Source organism: Protobothrops mucrosquamatus, unplaced genomic scaffold (genome assembly GCF_001527695.2).
Source record: "Protobothrops mucrosquamatus isolate PMUCROS unplaced genomic scaffold, P.Mucros_1.0 scaffold_36, whole genome shotgun sequence".
Classification (NCBI taxonomy): Eukaryota; Metazoa; Chordata; class Lepidosauria; order Squamata; family Viperidae; genus Protobothrops; species Protobothrops mucrosquamatus.
The window spans coordinates 75,768-96,819 of NW_015386112.1; the positions used below are offsets into that span (position 1 = coordinate 75,768).

At 36.2% G+C, this 21,052-nt stretch overlaps 1 protein-coding gene across 1 annotated transcript; it reads right to left on the minus strand.

The window, feature by feature from the left end:
• Nucleotides 1-311: 311 nt before the first annotated feature.
• LOC107282393 (tripartite motif-containing protein 16-like protein) lies at nt 312-17,572 on the minus strand. The gene is made up of 6 exons (XM_015810170.2): nt 16,957-17,572; nt 9,922-10,017; nt 6,715-6,948; nt 5,958-6,129; nt 5,703-5,798; nt 312-3,148 (listed from the first exon to the last, which is right to left on the minus strand). Exons 1-6 carry the CDS (start codon nt 17,524-17,526, stop codon nt 2,532-2,534), a joined length of 1,785 nt encoding a protein of 594 aa, XP_015665656.1. The 5' UTR covers nt 17,527-17,572; the 3' UTR covers nt 312-2,531.
• Nucleotides 17,573-21,052: the final 3,480 nt, after the last annotated feature.

Sequence of the window (21,052 nt, forward strand, 5' to 3'; positions counted from 1 at the left end):
GCTTTCAAGGATCAGCCCATTTTGTGTTCAAAAGGGGCCTGGAAGCCACTGCTGCTTTTCTGAAACAGCCATTTCCTCCCAAACTAGCATCTGGATTTTGACCCCGTTAATATTTCCAGAGCCTTTCAAAGAAAACATCACAGATGCAGCCTAGTTCAATTGTAAGCTGAGACTGGTGTTCTGATGGCCATACTTGATCTATCCTGAAATAGATGCAATTTTTGAAAAGGTTGTCACTTAAGCATTCTGGGCTCAAGCCTTCTGGTGTAAGCCAGATATTTTAAAAAGAAAGATGTCAGTCCATACCATATCATTTGAATTCCAGTTCTTTTCTTGAGCAAAAGTAATTAGAATAAACTTCAATTTATTAGCTCTCATTCAGTGCATGACTCCTTTAAATCATAAACATGCCTGAAAAAAAATCTGATCCATTCAAAAGCATTAAGATACATTTGAACATACATAATTTGCCTTCCAAGGCACTGAAATACAAATTTTTCACATTTATGTTTACAATTAAACAAGTATATCGAATTATTATAGCACAACACTGCCCCCTTGTGAGAAAGAGCTGACTTTCTAGGCTTTTCTAAAACTTCCCAAAATGCTACTTTGGCTGAAAAAGAATTAGCTAATGATAAAATTACACTTATTTATTATCAGCTTTCAATTCATTTAGTGATATATTAAACAGAAATCTTTTGAGCATTTATAAAAAATAATTTTAACCCAACTTTTTGGTTATTCTTAATTTGAAGGGCATTTATTTTTTATCACTTTTTAAACACACTCTTCATTGTTACCCCTTATCAACAATCCTGCCAACACAAATGTACCCATTACAAGACTATCTTGGAAATGAATAACTGCATTTATAAAAGCTAATCAGTTCACCAGTCCGAAACTTTGCAGAATCTGATTAACTCAGAATAGAAACAAATAATAAGTGAAACCAAACATTCCACTTTAAGGATTTTTTTTAAAAAAATCAATAGTGTCAACTTCTCATTCCAACATTAAGAGACCCTTTAAAATATCTGAAACGGTAATATGGAATTACTAATAATGTTAGTAACAGATTTCTATAACCAGACAAAATAGATATTCTAAACAGAACTTCCTTTATAGTGTTTGTTCTATGGCTCTTTTTTGCACATCAAAATGTTATATGACTATTGGAGAATTTGCTGTGCTCCCAGTATTAAGCACTTTTTTTCTGGCAGCAGCTCAAAGTCTGGAGCATAGCTGTAGACATCTAGATGGATCTACTGTAGACGTATGCCATAATTCTTCAGGATCTTGAGCCCTAATTTTTGCAAAGATCATATGTGTCACAATACTGACTGGCAATGCTAGAACTTTCAGGCTCATACAGCAAGATAGCATGAAAGAAAGATAATATCTGGGGCTTTGTAAACAACCACAGAAAAATCAAGCCCCCAATATTAGGATAATGAAACTCATCCAAGCTAAAGCACCTAGAAACATCACAGATTAATTCCTGAAACGTTCAAGGAAAACAAGCTGTGAGTTGCTGGTAGGTATGGTAGACATCGTTAACTTTCATAGGCAACTGTAATACCCATTAACTAGTTCAGATAATAAAAGAGCTGTTTCTATGGACGGACTGAACTGTTAACTATTCCTTAAATATGCACACTGAATTCTCTCTCTTTCACTGTAGGTGCAATATAAGATATAATATACTTGTGTATCCACTGAAATACAATACGCTTATTGAGCAGAGGAAACATAAATACAAAAAAAAGATGCAAAGAAGTGGTTTCTGATTTTTACAGCAGTTATAAGTACAATTATAAATTTATTTCTTATACTATGGTTATAACATGACCCTCTTCTTTCTATAATTTATCCTATCTAATCATCAAGAACATAAGTCATACGTTTTTTCCTGTCTTACAAAAAAAAAGTTTATAATTTCTGATCGAAGAAATTAATGTAGCCATCTCAGCAAGTTCTATCATCTTCACCAACCATTCCTCCATTGTGGGTAATGCCAATTCTTTTCATCTTTATGCATACAGTAATTTCCCTACAGTCAAAAGTGATGTGGGGACATCAATTGTTCTAAAAGCTCCCTGATATGATCAATACATGTGACTTGTACTTTCTATAGCATAGGCAGTACAGGGGGATTGGACAAGGAGTGACTCTATATATAGATAAATTGTCCTTATCTTTTCAATACATAGTAAGCAGTGTTCTGCTAACAGCCATTTGGTTTTCCTTTTGAATGCTTCTGTTAGAGGTTTACAACCAGAAAGAAGTTGATTTTGCAAATAATTATTTTCAATATTTTCACTTAAAAACAGGAGAATTGTTACAATTTACTGTTTTCTCTCTCAGTGAGAGATAATATTCACAGAGGTAATAAGCAACCTGAAGTATATAAAACACAATTTTTCAATAGGATTCTTCTACGAAGTGTTCACAACCGACCAGTGTTGCCAATATTGTATAACAAAACCAGCGACTCGGTTCTGAATTAACAGTTTCCACTGTGCATTGCTTTAGTCATCAGTCCCTATAGGACTGGAAGCCGATTCTCCTGTAGAAGGAAGAGAAGCTTCTGGATTCTGCTCAGCTTCTTCTCGCAACCTAACGATCTGAATGCTGTTTTCCTTCTTTGAGAGCCAGAAGGCTGGGTATAAAGGCTCATTAAACTTGCATTCAAAAGTATGTAAGAGACTCATTGAGTCAGTAGCGATGCCATAAAAGGAGAGTGTTTCTCTGGGGTAATCTAGGTAGACCCCTATTCTGCTAAATCCCTGAGATTTCAAAGGCGTCTCCACATCACCATACCAAGCTGAGAAAACCTTGCCGTTCCACTTAATACACCAGGAGAAGTTATTCCCTGAGACGCAACTGTTGCTCTCCGAACCTTTCCTGTCAATGCTCTTATTTGTCATGCCAATGTAAATACCAGCTCCAAATATCTCAACTTCAAAGTAATAACGACCCATATATAAGCTTTGATCAGATAAGACTTGGCGCCAGTGTGCAAATCTTTCCAGATGATCTGGGTACGGGTGCTCCCAGGGTGTGGTGTTGGAGACCTTGTGGTTGTCATCCAAAAGCCTCAAATAGCGATGAGCAGTAACTGGGTCAAATGTTAACAGGCAAGCATCTGCACACAAAAAATAGATACATTTTTTTTAAAAAAAGCTAGAAACAAATAATTGAGCACTAAATATGATAGAACACCTAAAAGACCTAATTAGATTTTATAACAGGAGTTAAGTCCAGGATATATTTTGTCTTTAATGTATAGGACTTGGAAGAATCTCACTTTTTTTTTTACCTTCGCCAAACAATATTTAGGCTGCAGCTCTGTCTGCTGGTTAAAAATGTTAAAATACACACACGACGGTTAGTAGATTTTTTTCCACTGGTTCAGAGATGGAGACTTAGAGAACATTTTGGCTTGGTATGTAAAATCCCTGTGGGTTTTTGCATTCCTGCTTGGAATAAATAAATAGCTTACTTAAGTAATAGTTCCCTATATTTCAGTACTGCAAAAAGGCAATATTCGATCATTAATAATGGATTAACTAATGGGTCACTAATGTGAGATCAATATTTATTTAGGTTTTTTTAAAAAAAGTTGTTGATATAATTTTATTAACCATTCTAGAAAGCAAAGGAAAATGTTATTTCCTCCAAAACATTTCCCTAAATTTTTCATCCACTGTTTATGCCAGAATACATAAAATGACAAAAAAGGTCCTTGTCAGATTGGTAGGCAAATGTTTACTTGTAGCCTTTAATGGAAGGAGACTTGCTTTCAGAACAGCTTCCATGTGCCTTTTCCTATATAGATAAGGAACCTCACATCAAAATCACAATTGTCTCTCAATGAGCTGTCAAAGTATCATGAACACCACCATGTCAGGCAGTGGTGGGATTCAAATATGTGAACAACCGGTTCTCTGTGTAGATGCTGCTTCCAGAAGTCCATTCTGAGCCTGGGCCAGAACTCAACAAAAAATTGGCTACCTGTTCTGCCGAACTGGTGCAAACCGGCTGAATCCCACCACTGATGTCAGGGTATAAAGATCCTGAGATCCATTTTGCTGCAGTTATCATGTACAAAAATTTAGTTCCATTACTTTTTGCCAATTGTCTATTAACACCAAAAGAAAAATCTCTGGTCTCAGTTGCATGTTTATCTTTAAAATCTGAATCACCATGTGTATTTGAATCTAGAATTTTCTAGCTTATTTATACATCATCCAAGTATTACAAAATGTCATTCTTGTTGTCCAGCATAAATTTGAAGTTCCTTTATAGATTCTAGATAATTTCTTTGGCGATATAAACCAATGGAGCATTATTTTGTAAACATTCTCTTTAAGATTTTAAGATAATGTAGATTTCTATTCTTTCAACCAGATAGTTTCCCATTGTTCTCTCTGTATATAGCCAATTTTATCATATATTCTTTCACTTGTTCTTATGTTTCAAATTTCAATATTTATATGTTAATACATATATATTTATATATTTTAACAATTATTTGTATATATTTATAATATATTATATATATTATAATGTATTTTAGCAATTAATGTTTATATATTCCCCCCTATCTTACATCCACTCCTTGCTATATCTTTTTGTTAATTTTTTCCTTTTTAGTTCAAAAAAATGTTGACTCATCAGGTGGAATTCTCTTATCCTGTCATTCAGTAAATCTCTCTTTAGCCATAAATGATTTATATTTAAAACTGCTTAAGAAAGTGAGGCTTGTATGAACCTTGTATCATACAGTATATAGACGGCATCACAGCAGTAAGCTTGAACTTGATTAAAATCCTTTGACCCATTCTACTCATGAGTCGACCACAAAAAAACTCAGTTCCTGCAGTCTATTTACAAGAAGTAACTGCCCGGACTGCAAGTGGGCAATCTCATGTCTCTCCTTTATCCAGAAAGACAGCACCTGCCAGAATTCACCACTGCATTGCTGATCCTATTCCTTCAATGATTTCTAGCCTGCCACAGATTCTCAAATGGAAGCCCCATTTACACATGAAATGTCAAGGATAAATGTATATCTACAAACTAGCCATCTGATGTTTCAGAAGGAACATAGACCTTTCCAGAACATGTTTAATCATCAAGCATATTTTTAACTAAATCATGTCTACATATCCATCTTCTATACCCATCTTCTATATCCATCTTCTATACCCACTACAATAACTGGTTATATACTAACAAGCAGAGGATGTAGGGAAGGCTTTGAAGAAACTGTGTCAAGACTTCAGAGGATGTGACTGCTTTAACTCTTTGAGGAGGAATGCTTTGATTGCACCAATATACTTTGTGACATATTCCTTTCAAATAATTTGCACAGCCTCTTTAGCTTGTGTTTTCTGCTTACTATAATGATTATGTTTGATATACAGTATCAGAGTGAGGTGATTTATCAAAATAATTGCAGTAAATAAAACTTGAAAGGGAATTGATCGGAATGAATCAGTGGCTCCTCTTCATAAAAACTATATATTGTTCACTATTCAACATGCCCTGAATTTCCTGAGAAGGTGTAATTGCACAGATCTCCTATTTGTCGGCTTCCCGTAGACTTCTTTAGATAAGCCAATGTTGTTGGTCTGATTCTGCAAGGCTTTCTTAATTCTTTCAAGTGTTGCATCAAAAATCGGCCAATAACTTACACTTTAAGAAGTCACTCCTACTTTGGGGTTCTGGAGCTGACAGGCGATGTTTGGATGGAACAATTGCAGCCACTGTTGTTTTTATCCCAGAATTTTCTATATAGATGGAAGGAAGGAAGGAAATAATTTTTTTGTATCACTAAGAATTAAAAGAATTGTCAGGATCAAAACAGCCTTGTTTAAGTGAACAGCCTTAAAATTGATCAAAATGAATAAACATGTAAATTAAAGATGGATTGATGGATGGGTACTCACCATCATTGGCAAATCTCTGCAATTTTTCCTTATAAGAAGTTTGTAGTAATTGTAAAAGCTGTTCAGTGGATTCAGAGACCACATTTCGGATTCCTGATAATTTGTCTTTCAGGCCAATATATACACTGGGCAATGTATCATCTCCCAGATGCTTCTTGAATTCACAGTATTCCTAAATATGCACAGATATATAAAAGAGATAAGAACACTGCTTAGACAGTGCTAGGAGGAAGGGCTAGGAGAAAAAACCCTGTGCATTGTGATATCATGATGTAATCCCCTCCCTTTTCACATTTGCATTTCAACATCAAATGAAAATATTCAAATCAAGAGGTTTGGTTCATGATATCACACCATGTTGTATCACTCTTCTGGTCTCCTACCCACACCTTGCAGAAGCCTATGAAGCTAAACTGTGGAATTTTTTTTTTAAAAAAAACAGAGGATTTGTTGCTCACTCAAATACACAGATTATCATTCTCTGCTTTCTCTTAAGACTGAACAACTGACATTGGCCAGATTCAGAGCAGCAGTTGTGTTTCAGGTGAACACCAATAACAGATCATACCAATACAAGGTAGTTAGTGAAAAGGCAAAGAATAAATTCATCCAAAACAACCTTTCCACATGATGTACATATCAGATCCATCGGGTTCTCAGTGAGAGAACTTTAACGGTTGAAACCCACAATATTCAAGAAAGGCAAACAGTTGCTGAAGGCTGATTTAAACATTTTTACTATCGTCATTTAAGGTACCTTTAGGAAGACGATGTCATTAGTGTGGGTGGCCATCTTCTCCAATCTTTTCCTGCATTCCTCCATTGTCGCTTGCTGATTCTGAAGGTGGATCTTTATTCCATTTGCATGATTAACTGCAGCACGCTCTTTCTCCTCCAGAAAAGTGAGCACAGTGGCATGGGTTGCCTTGACAGCTTGCAGCAGCTCCTCAAACTTCTCTTCCACCAAGTTTTTCACTTCAGATACTGAATTCTGCAAGAACAGAAACCATCGTCATTGCAAAGCCTTAAAGCTGATCTGTTTGACATTTTAAATTGACCATGCAGTAGTAAACTGTGCAGCTGTACCCATAACCATGCAGTCCTTCCAGTCATGTTCCACTCAAAATGTTCCTTAAATGCATAAGATAGGCTGACAGGGGAAAAAATGAGTCACATTCAAGAATAAATTGTATTCTATGTAAACCCAGCAGCCATTTCCCAAGTATTCACTTAGTATTATGCATGCCATCATTACAGTATGTCAGTTCACTTATAACATCCCACCCAATGAGAACGAAAACTACTATTATTCTAACAGCGTCTTATGTTTGGGGTTATTATAAAGAATAACTCATCAAATACTAACTTGTTGTAGCAAGCATAGAGAACATTCAGCCTATGGCTGTAATAAAAAACCCTGGATGTTCTCCATCATATCTGCCAAATTAAAGTCTCTCATAGTTCTTTTAAATTACAAAGTAAATCCACCCTCCATTTTGCAGGAAAAATAAATTGTCTTTTTCTATGCAGTAGAAAACATAGAGCAATCACTCTCGATGATCTTTGTATTAAAGAAAGAAGCTTATTCAGTGACTGAAAAGCACAAGAGGTGGTAAATAGTGAGAAAGACTTCCGTCCCTGAAGCCCTGATCCCTGACACCCTCCAGCATCTCAGAAAGTAGCAAGGAATTCAGCCTTTGAATGGGATGGAATGGACTGGTTTCCCTAGTCACGTATCTCTGAACTCTAGTAATAGGGTGGAGAACTATGGCCCTTTTATGACTTCTAGACTTCAACCCCCAGAATTCCTGAGTTGAATTCTGGGAGCTGATGTCCACAGGTCATAAAGAGGCTATGGTTCCCCACCTCTGCTCTAGAGCCTGTAAAGGACACTGTGGAATATACAGTATTTTATCAATTATTATTTGTTATATTTACCAGTCAGGCACACAGGATTTAGAGGCACTATACAGTGGAATTATGAGGGAACAAAAAATGTTTGCAGCTGCAACTACCAAGTAACTATAACCTGGCAGGAAGGGTGGTCAGGGTATGTAGGCCCAGAGAGTTTTTGGAAGGGTGAAACTTCACCTGTTCATATAATGGGCCCATGTTTGCTGTTAAATGTCTCACAAATGACAATAAAATAGGATATTTGGTTCGGATTTTAGAAAACTGAAGTTTGGTACTTGCGATTGGCTAACCCTGGAAATCCACAAAAGTTGCTATTGTGTTTGCCTTTTTAGAAGATTGGGATTAAGTTGCAGACTTCTGAAGGGATAAAATATTTCCTCAAATGCTGATTTCTTTTTTCAAAGAAAGCTGTTATAACTTTTCTATTTTTCATTACAGTTAGGTGACATTAGATGATGACTGCATGAAGGATTGTGCAATCTATGAGATAAACCTTGCCAAACTGCATAAACATCAATGTTGCTCAAGAGGAATCTTTATAGATTTGGAGGTGAAAGGTTTACTCATTCCTCACCTCACTGGGAGGAATTTAATGGGAAATTCCAGTAAAAACTGCAGATATTGTACAGATGACTCTTGTAAAGAAATTAGTCCAACTCAAGGGTAACTATAAAATCCTCCTGCTAAATGTCATTAATGTTGACTTTAGAATGTAAAGTATGAAAGTAGCCTTTAATGTTCCTTCCAGCAAAACTAAATACAAGTTTTTAAAATAAGAAACATGTAAAAAATTATAAAGGAGCATAAAGAAGAGAAAAGAATGACATATAAATCAGTTTCCTTTCTGCAAAGCACTGTGACTTTGAGAGTCAATAGTCACTCTTAAATTAATTTAACATGGAACAGTCCAAAGAACATCTATGTACTAAGGATGATTAGATGAAATCTTCAAATGATTTAATAACACACACAAACCCCACAAAAACTTACACAAAGTTTAAGTTTACTATTTTTATTACCCATTTGAAAGTTTGGGGAGTTGCTAGCCTTTAAATAGATTTAAATAGATTTAGCTTTCTTTGCTAGTAGCTACATAAAACTCTAAAAAATGACCGCACAGAAATAAGGGGAAATGAAGGGAGTCCCTGAATTGACCATTCTCAACCAGCCAAGAGCTATATTTTGCACACATGGGCCTAGTATTCTCAACAGAAGGAGACACAGCACAGTATAGTAACTGAAACATTCCTGATACGTTTTCTTTTTTAAGTGTTCAAGAAATAACTGAGTGGTGCTTAAATATAGTCTACTTTTCTATAAGGAAATATTTGAATAATGTCCCCCATCCTCATCAGGTTTCCTAGGGAAGTCAACAGAGGCCTGCCAAGACCACCGACACTAATGTCTGATCCAAGGCTGTCACATAAACCTGAATGCCAGCACTGTAATTTCCAAGATTGCCTTGGAGAGTGTCATGCCCTAGAATAGTCCAGCCAAAGTTAGTTCTTTATTTGCTTTCACCATTTAGACAGAATCTTGCAAGACTAAACCTATACCATTCTAACCCAAATGGATATACCCTGGAAGATTCTAGGGAATGGCTGTCCTAAATCTCTGCCTCTGCCTCTGATCCAAGCTGTGTTGTAACCTTGCCTCAACCCCCTCCTTGGAATGTGTTCCTCCTTCCTGGGAAACTGACACTTCACTGTAAACCACCACATCACCTGCCCTTGTGTCATCACAATCCATCACAGAGATATATTATCAGGTACTGCAGGGAATAACTATACCCTCTCCCATAAGCCTTGGAAGATAGCCTACCATTATGACTGCTGTCAGGTAAATACTGGTGCAGCATCTATAACCTTCAAACTAGTTCATATCCAATCTATTTGTGGAGCAACTGGATCTATTAAGAAGCAGCCTGTCTGCAAGCATATATTTTGCAAAGCAATTAGCATATGGAAGACTTAGTAAAACACACAAGTCATTTCTATCGTCGCCAAGGGCTGAACCTTAAATAAACAAAGATCTCTATTTTAATTCTTACCACTATAGACTCTGAGTTCTTCTGCAATTTAACAATTGCGTTTTCAGATGACTTCATTTTCCAATCATATTCTTCTTGAAGATGAAGAAGTTCACACTATTGAAAGATAAACCAGGTGTTATACATGGAGACAAGTCATGTAACAGCTGCTGAAATTCATGAATGAGTTCATTTTTGTTCATGAACATTCAGACTGAAAGCTGCTTCTGTATGGAGCCAGACAAGTTAAGTAAAGTGATGGGTAATAAACCAAAACTTGATGTAGACAAGGTTGGGGTGTGGTTGGTCTGTAAGAAAAGTCATCCATGTTAGTCGTTCTGAATGAGATTGTACTTCCTTAAAACCTGTCCAGAATCCAGTTGAATTGAGGTGGAGTATAAATTAATTCAATTAGAATTAATTTGATGCAATCAAAAGCTTACAATTTGATGATATTCCCTGGTCAAGCATTGCTACTGGATTATTTAATTAATATATTATTGCAACCATATTATTTGATCAACACCATGAAGCACTTGTCAGAATCAAAGGATTGTCATCCAGGCCAGCAATTAGAAAACAGGAACTAACATATATGGGCTGTTTAAAACTAAACCATCAACAGTAGGTGAAAAATAAGCCACTACAACCAATTTTATATTAAAACAATTGAAATCCTTTGCAACCAAATATAAAGTTGACATTCTTTTTATACTAAATTTTCTTTGTGCAACTGCATATGTCACTACTTGGCTGAATTACAAAATGTTCTATGTCTGATAAAAGAAGCAAATGATACAAACTACAGCTTTAGAGGGTTAAAAATATTTACATGTATTTATATGTAAGGGTGTAGGTATATATGTGTGTGTGTGTGTGTGTGTGTTGTATATAGCATGTTTATATATGTTATGTATGTGTACACTTTTGAGAGCAAGCAACAGAATTTCATTTTTAATGTGTGCCAGTGCCCACAGTAAAAATGACAATAAAGCTTAAAGTCTTGTCTTGTCCTGTCCTGTCCTGTCCTGTCCTGTCCTGTCCTGTCCTATCTCATCTCATCTCATCTTATCTTATCGTGGACACAGATGTATCATAAAGTAGTTGGTACTTTCTAATATCCTTTATCCAGACATATTAATGGCATAAACTAGAAAGTGAGTTCTGTAAACTCTTGCCTTAAAGCTGGGACTTGAGATACAGAGACAATTTCACATTCCAATGATCCAAACAGAAATGAGTAATAATGTCCAAAGTAAACTATGAAAATATCCAAGCAGTAATTAGAGGCTGGGAAAGGATTAAAAGGAAGGAATGAAACAGAGAATGACCAGCAGAATGCCCCTTTTATTCATTTTTTTGCCATTTAATTTTTTTTGTCAAATTTCTTTAAGTATTCGTGTGTATATTCTTTTTTTTCTTCTTGCCTTCTTTTGCTTGTATGTTTTACTTAAATGAATAAAAGAGACATTTAAAAAATCCCAAATATCAACAGATTTTCAGGTCAAATCCTTTTAAATAAGAAACAGTAGTTCAGAAATGATTATCATGATTTATGTTGTCGGAGATGCAGTGAAACGAATGCTTGATTTAAATATATTGTTCCATTTCAGTAAGAGGCAATTACATGTATTAACTCAGTCTTGAGATTTATCTTGGGAGGTGACTTTTGGACAGAGAGAATGAACACATAATCAAAAGACTTATTGTTCAACCTTGGAAACACAAACATATGGCTCCAACTATTTAGTGCCTTGCAGAATTGATTAACATACATCAACCATGAATGACTGTAATGAATCATAGTTTCAATTTATTAATAAATATATGCTGTAAATATACATTTTGTGTGTTCTTTTTCAGGTTTTTCTCTTCTATACTTTTGTGTAATTTTCTTTTTCTTATTTTATATTTAGCTTATTAAAAAGAAAAAAAGATATTTCTCTGTGCAATTTAATCAGACCAAAAAAATCCAAAATAAAGATTGTGTTCCAGTCCTTACAATTGTCCATTGAGGATAACTAAATTCTATAGCTTGCCCTTAGAACTTGGAATTATACATGTTTCACAAATAGGTAATATAGTTAAAATGCCATAAACAGGACTGGACCCATCCTTCTGCTTCAAAACATTTCCGGAAACACTGACTGAAGAAAAATCTAAAATATTGACTAACCCTACAAAGAAGAGTAAGATGGATTTTACTCACTTCCTCTTATGGTGATCATGTTAGCTTTTTACCATTTGCAGAAAGGCAGTGAATATTATCAATGGAAGAGCCAAAAGAGTTTTTATACATTGATTATTATCCCATTTCAAGATTTCCAGTTTTCCATTCCCTATATTTTCACTCCATATAGCAATTGGGGAATAACCTTTCTACAGACAATATTTATTTGTTGAATGATCAAAAGAAAAAGAAAGAACATTGATCTCATTGTTCTCTATATAGCATTTATGATACACAAACTCCAAATCAATGTTTGAGAAAAATGTATAAATGAAGGTATTGCCATCCCAAAATCCTGTATTAATAAATATTATTACAGGAATTTTCCCATTTGAACAGTTAAGGAGCAAACAAAGTTGTTTTAAGACCCCTAAAAGCTTAAGGCACCAGCCTCTTAAACCCCTCACAATTCAACTGAAAAAAAATTACTTATCTGGAGAATGTCACTAGACATATCTCCTACCATCATTGCAAGTCAGTTCTTCAACATCTTCATTAACAATTTGGACGAGGGGATAGATGGGGAACTCATCAAATTTGCAGACAACAGCAAACTGGCAGGAATAGCCAACACTCCAGAAGATAGACTTAAGATACAGAAGGATCTGGACAGACTTGAACACTGGGCACTATCTAACAAAATGAAATTCAATGGTGAAAAAAGTAAGGTTCTACATTTAGGCAAGAAAAACCAAATGTACAAGTATAGTATAGGGGGTACCTTGCTCAATAGTAGTAATTGTGAAAGGGACCTCGGAATCCTAGTGGACAATCACTTAAATATGAGCCAGCAGTGTGCTGCAGCTGCCAAAAAGGCCAACACAGTGCTAGGCTGCATAACAGAAGGATAGAATCAAGATCACGTGAAGTATTAATACCACTTTACCATGCCTTGGTAAGGCCACACTTGGAATACAGCATCCAGTTTTGGTCACCACGGTGTAAAAAAGATATTGAGACTCTAGAAAGAGTACAGAGAAGAGCAACAAAGATGATTAGGGGACTGGAGGCTAAAGCATATAAGGAATGGTTGCTGGACTTGGGTATGTCTAGTTTAATGAAGAGAAGGATGAGGGGGGACATGATAGCAGTGTTCCAATATCTCAGGGGCTGCCACAAAGAAGAGGGAGTCAAGCTATTTTCCAAGGCGCCTGAAGGCAGGACAAGGAGCAATGGGTGGAGGCTGACCAAGGAGAGAAGCAACCTAGAACTAAGGAGAAACTTCCTGACAGTTAGAACAATTAACCAGTGGAACAACCTACCTCCAGAAGCTGTGAATGCTCCAACACTGGAAGTTTTTAAGAAGAGACTGGACAGCCATCTGTCTGAAATGGTATAGAGTTTCTTGCCTAAGCAGGGGGTTGGACTAGATGACCTCCAAGGTCCCTTCCAACATCATCATCATCATCATTATTATTATTATTATTATTATTATTATTATTATTATTATTATTATTATTATTATTATTATTATTATTATTATTATTATTATTATTATAAAAAATAATCTGGTTTGCAACAAGTTGTTCATTGATTTAGAAGGTAATGTCTGTATATTCTCCAATGCAGTCTCTTCATGACCTCTTCTTCTTCTTGTGCCATATCCGTTATCGGACGTTGGCGATCATGTTGGCGATCATGTTTTCATCAGCAGCTGCACAAAAAAGTGCTGCTGAGTTTTGTCCAAACCAGTCCCTTAGATTTTGAAGCCACAATATTCTTCTTCTGCCTAGACCTCGTTTGCCTTCAATCTTTCCCTGGAGGATTAAATGGAGTATGCCGTATTTTTCTGGGTGTCGCATCACATGTCCGAAATATTCTAATTTTCATTTTTTAATTGTTTTGATGATTTCCCTTGGCTTTCCCAGGCGGCTTATCACCTTCTCATTTTTGATCTTGTCAACCCAGCTTATACGTAACAGCCACCTGTAAATCCACATTTCAAATGCTTCTAGTCTCTTCCGGTGGCCTTCTGTCAGAGACCAACTCTCTACTCCATAGAGCAGGATAGAAAAAATATAGCATCTGACAAGCCTGATTTTCAGTCTTAGGCTTATGTCGTGACTGCAGAAGACCTTTTTCATTTTGAAGAATGCTGTTCGAGCTTTCTCTGTCCTTGTCTTTACTTCAATGGTCATGTCCCAGCTTTCATGTAGATTAGAACCGAGGTGCGTGATCCTTTCAACTTTTTCTAATGGTATTCCTTCTGAATTTATTGGTGGTAAATTAACGCATTGTTTGCTGACAACCATGATCTTGGCTTTTGAGGTGTTAAGCTTCAAGCCGTATTTTTCAGATATTTCTGTGACTCTGTTGATGAGGAGCTGAAGATCTTCATGCTTACTGGCAAGCAGAACTGTATCGTCAGCATATCTTAAGTTGTTGATCCAAACACCATTTACTTTGATGCCAGCATCGATGTTCTCCAGTGCCTCACTGAAAATTGACTCAGAGTAAATATTGAACAGTGGAGACAGATTACATCCCTGTCTGATCCCTCTTTTTATTTCTGCATCAGCTGAGTATTTTTGGCCTAGTCTCACATTTGCTACCTGATGCCAATACAGATTCTTTATGATTTGGATGTCTTTGTCATCTAGTCCCTCTTGTTTCAGGATTTCTAATAGTTTGCTGTGTCTTATTTTATCAAAAGCTTTTTCGAAATCAATGAAGCACATGTGAACACTATGATTGACATCTCTACAACACTGTACAAGAACCTGAATGCTGAAAAGCGCATCTCGTGTACCAAGATTGTTTCTTAAACCAAATTGTGTGTTACCTAGACGCTCTTCAATTTTGTTGTATATTCTTGTGTGAATTATTCTCAGGAATATTTTCAGGGCATGACTCATTAAGCTTATTGTTCTCTATTCAGTACACTTCTTTGCATTTATTTTTTGGGGGATTGTCACAAAGGTTGATTTTAGCTAATCATTTGGTATCTTTCCTGTTTCATATATCCAATTGAAGAGCTGCAGTAAAAAATTCCTCCCATTGTCTTCCAGCAATTTTAAAATTTCTACTGGGATATCATCAGGTCCTGTGGCTTTTCTTGGTTTTTTTTTCCTCCCATTTTTTCTTCTTCCAGTTGATTTCACTGATTCACTCAGCCTAATATGTTAAGTATGAGTAATTGCTCCTTTCCAGATGCACACGAGCAGCTCCCAAGAAGAAGAATAGGTTGAAGGTCTTTATTCTGTGACATGTTATAACCAACACAATGCAATGATGTTACATTTTACCTGTCTTAATTTTTTACATATGGAGCAGATTACACTTTTAAATAAGCATAATCAAAATGAAACAAAATTCTGTCCCAAACAGGATTCAGATATTGTGAAAAGGGATTCCAATTTCCTGTCAGGTTTTACTCCCTGGGAGTGAAAGTTAGTAAAGAAGAGAGATTAAGGAATAAAGTAGGGAAACAACAGTGAATATCACACAATTCTGTTTTGTACAAAATAACTGGTACTAGTAATTTTATCCTGCAGAACAGGAAGATTATCAAAAAAGTAGTAAATAATTTCACACCAAGAAAATAAATTCATTCATAAGAGCTATAAATGCCTGATTTTTCTACGTACGATATGAGTCATAACTATTTGGAACTGTTTTCATATTATTTATGCTTCGGGCACGAAATGTCTATGGAAACTGGGATATAAAAAGGAACACCCATTAGGAGAATGAGACATGCTACCTGCTTGTTTGTTCAAAACTGAATTCAAGTTCAAGCAAACATAGACAAAAAAAAAAAACCACTTCAGAGAGAAGTTATTTCAAACTCCATATCCGCAAGACAGTGAATAAATTTGTTCTCTGCTTGTGCAATGATGCAGAGATATAAAGGTTTCTTAAGAAAAATGGCACTCAATTCAAATGCATAGCCAGGAGAGAGAGAGAAAAGACACCATTTATTTGACGGCCTTTTAAATGGGAAATGAGCTGGATTTCTCTAAGTTTGGAAACTAGGCAGGATCAGGAATCTCACGTAAGGAAAACTAAATAAACACCCAGAGAGCAGCTATGACAAACTGTTCCCATATCATCGCCAGGAAAATTGTACAATTGTATCTGTGAAGTTACCAAGAACTGTGCTTAACTTGAGGGCATTTTTAACTTTTCTGTACAAAAGAGGAATTTATAGTGATAGGGCAAAAACTACCCCACATGGATATAATTCCAATGTTCTCCTACAGAAAATAAAATTGGCTGTAACTTTTGGTATTAGTCTCAAGAAGTATCCTATAATGGTTCAATTCCTCCACTGTGCCTGAGAATCAGTCAAATGCCAATTACCTTAGTCAACAGGAACTAAGCACAATCCGCAAGTAATCTGATCATAGATGTCATCCTTGGCATGACAGTCAGCTTCTCATAGAAAATAGGAAAGTCCTTTTGCTCATCAGGATTTCTCCCTATTGAAAATCCCCAATCCTCTTTCACAAGGAAGCTTTTATTTCATAATACCCCACTTGCAAATTCATGAAATCCCAGTATAACACAGTTATATATCATGTTCGTTTAGAAACAAGCCTAAGTGCATGCTAAGGCACGGTTCATGGAATAAGTCACAGGATTTATACATAATGCTGCATAAAATGCATAAATCAGTACTTAGATTCACATGTTCTGCTAAGCCACAATCCAAGAAACAATACAGAAAGTCAGTGTGACCTAGTCCCTAATGGCCATGCAAATGATCTTGCAAAAGGCTAGAGGTGAAAGTAAGAGCTCTCTGACCTTTTATATCCAAGCACTTAATAGCCTGTGGCAATTCTCCTTCACATCATATTAACAATAAACTTATATGCAGTCATTACCTCTTTTTCTTTCCTGGCTACCTCACAGATCACAGCTTGATGATTTTGATGTCCATCAGAAAGACATTCCTCACAGATACAGACTAGGTCACTGGGGCAGAACCAGGTGAGATGCCTTTTGTGGGTCTTGCAGCTCTGTATGTCGATGTCCTTTAGTGGATCCATAAGCTTATGGCTCTGTAGTTTGACATTCTCCAGGTGAGGCCTCAAGTGATCCTGGCAGTAATTTACCATACAGGTCAAGCAGGATTTTACTGCCTGCACCTTCTCTGCCAAGCAGAAATCACAAAGCACCTCTTCCTCCTTCTGCTTCTCTTCTGAGGGACTTTCTGCCAAGATACTGGGTGAGCGATCCTTGGATGATTCATTTTCAGACAGCTGGTCTCCCAGGCCTGGCTCCCAGGCCTGGCATGGATCTTTGCTTTCAAGTCCCATCAGAAGTTCCCCTTCATTTTTCAATTCTCTACTCCCCCACTTTTCTTTACAGATTGGTGAGCCATTTACTACAGGGTCCTGAATTGCCAGATCTTCAGCCAGATCTTCGGGACAACTTGAATTGGAGGCAGCCATTATCTATCTACTATTTCCTGAACAGATCCAGCTTTCTAAAGTATTTGCTGTCTAACTGCATCTCAGATAGAAATAAAAAAAAAAACAGTCACGCCTTAAACTTCCTGTGCGTCTGTGTGCTTTAGGAGATTAACTCTTTCTTTGCATCTCCTAGATGCATGGACTGAAATTACGCAACAGGGGATCAGGTGATGTAAGCAGCTGGTATATATTCAACCTCTTTACTGTTAGTGTTAACCAGCCAAAACTTGCTTTTAGTTTTATATATCTGTGTTATGACATACAGCCAGGAAATGTATGAATCATGTAGTAGAATGTTAATGTGTGTGTGTGTGTGTCCTGTCATAGCTTCATATTCAGCTATGTTTGTTTTTCTCATGAATTTTTTAGAAGACACTAGCAACCTCTGAGACCATTGTAAGAACAGGCTGAGGGCTCAGTGTAACTTGGGGCCATCACTACCTATTTCCATAATTGCCATGACTTGCATTTAAAAAATATTGTGCACACTTTTTAAAAAAAAAATTAAAAAAAAAAAGTGGCTGACAGACTTACAAGGTAATATTCATGTTTTCAAAGGAAAGAGGGATGAAAGAATCAGGAAATACATTCATATCCATTTTTTCATCAAAATAAATAGCATGTTTAATAATGCAGTGACTTAATGACAAATAATTGGACTAAGGATTTAATTAGTTCAAATTATTTCTACTCCATGGAACTTGGAATATATTGCTAGAGGAGGCTCTTATACCTACTGCTGCCCTATTGGACAGAAAAATTGCAGTTTTATCAAGAGGTCATCATAAACATGTTTTGACACTTAGCAGATCTCTCACCTTGACAATTGAATTGTCCAGCTATTGTGACACTTCCATATGGAAAGGAGGAAGACTTTGGCCTGGCAATTATGAAAATAACTAGGGATGGACAACCTTTGGAGCCACACTGGGCCCTCAGCCTGTACATATAATGAGCCCCAGAGGTTGCTGTCACTCCAATTTGTTTTCTTCTTCATTCTTTCCATTTCCATTCCATTCCTTCACATTTCACATGCCTCCACTGAAAGATTAATAAAAACAGCTCTTCTTGGTGATCATTGTATTAGCAGAGTCACGTGTGAAGAGAGATTGGTGGCACAAGAATTTATTTAACAAATCAGTATTTATTTCTAGGAATTATACCACAATTAAAATTTCTAGAAATGACGGCTGCTTGAAATTATTATTATCATGGTGGCTACACAGTCAGCCACATGTTTAGACTGGATTTGACAGTTTTATCCATCAATCAAGTCCTTCTATCAAGTCCTTCCCAAGGACCTGGCGTAGGCAGAATTGTTGTTTGATGGTACTAAAGCTATCATTACAGGATGTAAGCTGCGCCAAGTAAAGCTACCTCTCACAATTGATTGATGGTCATTTTGTCAATGCCAGTGATGTTCAAGAAGTGCTACAGAAATCTTAGGATTGCACCCAAGGGGCCTAATATTATTGGTACTATCTTTGCTTTTTTTGCCACAGTTATTCTACTTCTATTTTCAAGTCTTTGTATTTTGTGATTTTTCTCCAATTCTTTCTCTTTTATTCTGCTGTTTTGCTTGAAGGCAATTGGTATTTCTGGCAGATAGTCCAATGTGCTGTTGTTCCTATTTTGTCATAGCATTGTTTGTACTTAATCTGTGCAACCTTCTTGCAGCAATTAACTAGGTGCTCCACTGTTTCTTTAGCTTCTTTGAGAGAAGGCATTTGCTGTCTGTTGCTATCTTTTCAATTTTGGTTCTGTATGCATTTGTTCTGAAGGCTTGGCCTTGTGCAACCCAAATAAGCCTGTCTTTTTCTTCAACTTTCCTTCTCTTAGCCAATGCCATGCCTTCTGGTTATCCTCTTATTTATCCTCTTGTTATCCTCTTATTAGCCTGCTATTTTTTTATCTACTGATCATGTAATACTTTGCCTTGCCATGTCTCTTTTCTTCATTTGGTCTTTCTTGTAGGCCAGTGTAGTCACTCCATTACTCAGTAAACCTTCATGGTGTACTAGCTTCAGTTCATCTTCCATTGCTGTCCCTCAGAAATTCTTCCAATGCCATTTTTTATTCTTCAACTGTCTGATGCATTTGCTACATTCCATGCCCACCTCAGGTACTTGGTAAGTAGATTCTGCCAACATCATTGTGTGAATGAAGGGCATGATTTACTGACATTATTTTTTTAGTCTTCCTAGAAGTAAGGCTTTTAGTTCCGCTTGAGTTGATTTGTTAATTTTCACTAATTTTCCCTGTTGATGATAAAAGTGGCACATTTGTCCAATCCAAACTCCATTGCGATATCTTGGCTGTATATAAGGACAGTATTGAACATCAATTCTATTTCAGACGGTATTTTCTGTACAGCTTCCAGTTGTCCATATAAAGGAGATGGGATAGACTGGCAGATGTTTTTGATGTTTGTTCAATATTCAAGAGATATGTTCAAAATCAAGAGATATCAATACAATGGTAAATAGTAATGGTAATAGTGAGTTTCCTTGAAAGATTCTTCTCTTGATATTAAGCTCTCCTAGTGTATCACTATTGACTATCAACCATATCTTCCATTGTTCCATTGATCTTTGCTTCTGATGTTTTTATTGACTCCTGTTATTTCTAGGCACTAATTATCCAATCATGTGGCACAGAGTCAAATGCCTTCTTGTAATCATTTCAAGTTAAATTCAAGTTGATCTTCTTTCCCCTGCAGTTTTTCAAAATCGTCTTGTCAATTAGAAGCTAATCTTTTCTTTCTGCCCTCTAAAAAGCCAGGAAAAGTACAGCAGCCATCTTAAAAAAACAAAACTCCTTCTTGCTATACAATAGACAATGCTGTTTAGCTATGACATGGTTTTTATTCAGCCACTAAGGGTAAACACAAGGATCAAAATACAGCACTCAATTGTATCTGTAAGCAGTTGGAATTAATAGGCTGGATATAGTGGTCACTATATCCAGCCTATCACCAACTTTTTCACTTGAAAACTATAAAGCACAAAATTGGTATTATTTGTATGTATGGAAATACTTATTGATCGTGGCTTTCAAGTGGAAAGAAAATGAAATACAGATAGTTAAGTACATTTTCCAAAACCAAAATGAACTGGATTTTTTAAAAAAATAATAATATATATATTTACTCTTAAATCAAAACCATACGTCTTCCCTCATCCTAGTACTGTAATGATACTTTCCTTTCACGTTATAAACTATCCACTTCAGAAAGCAGAAATCTTCTGGTAACAACAACAGAAAAATATGGAAAGATTTAGATGTTCTTGAAGAAAGCCATCCTTCCAACTTCCTTTTCCTTCCAGATACAATAGCTGCTCAGTTTAGCAGATTTCAGATACAGCCGACAAAATGTTTGTCCAGATAGTATGTTAAAATAATTATTGTCTGTTATCTGGGAAAGTTAAGTAAATAATTTAAGCTAAAGAAGAAGAAGAAGAAAGCCAGTGAGTTTCTACAATATATCTTGATCATTTACCCACTG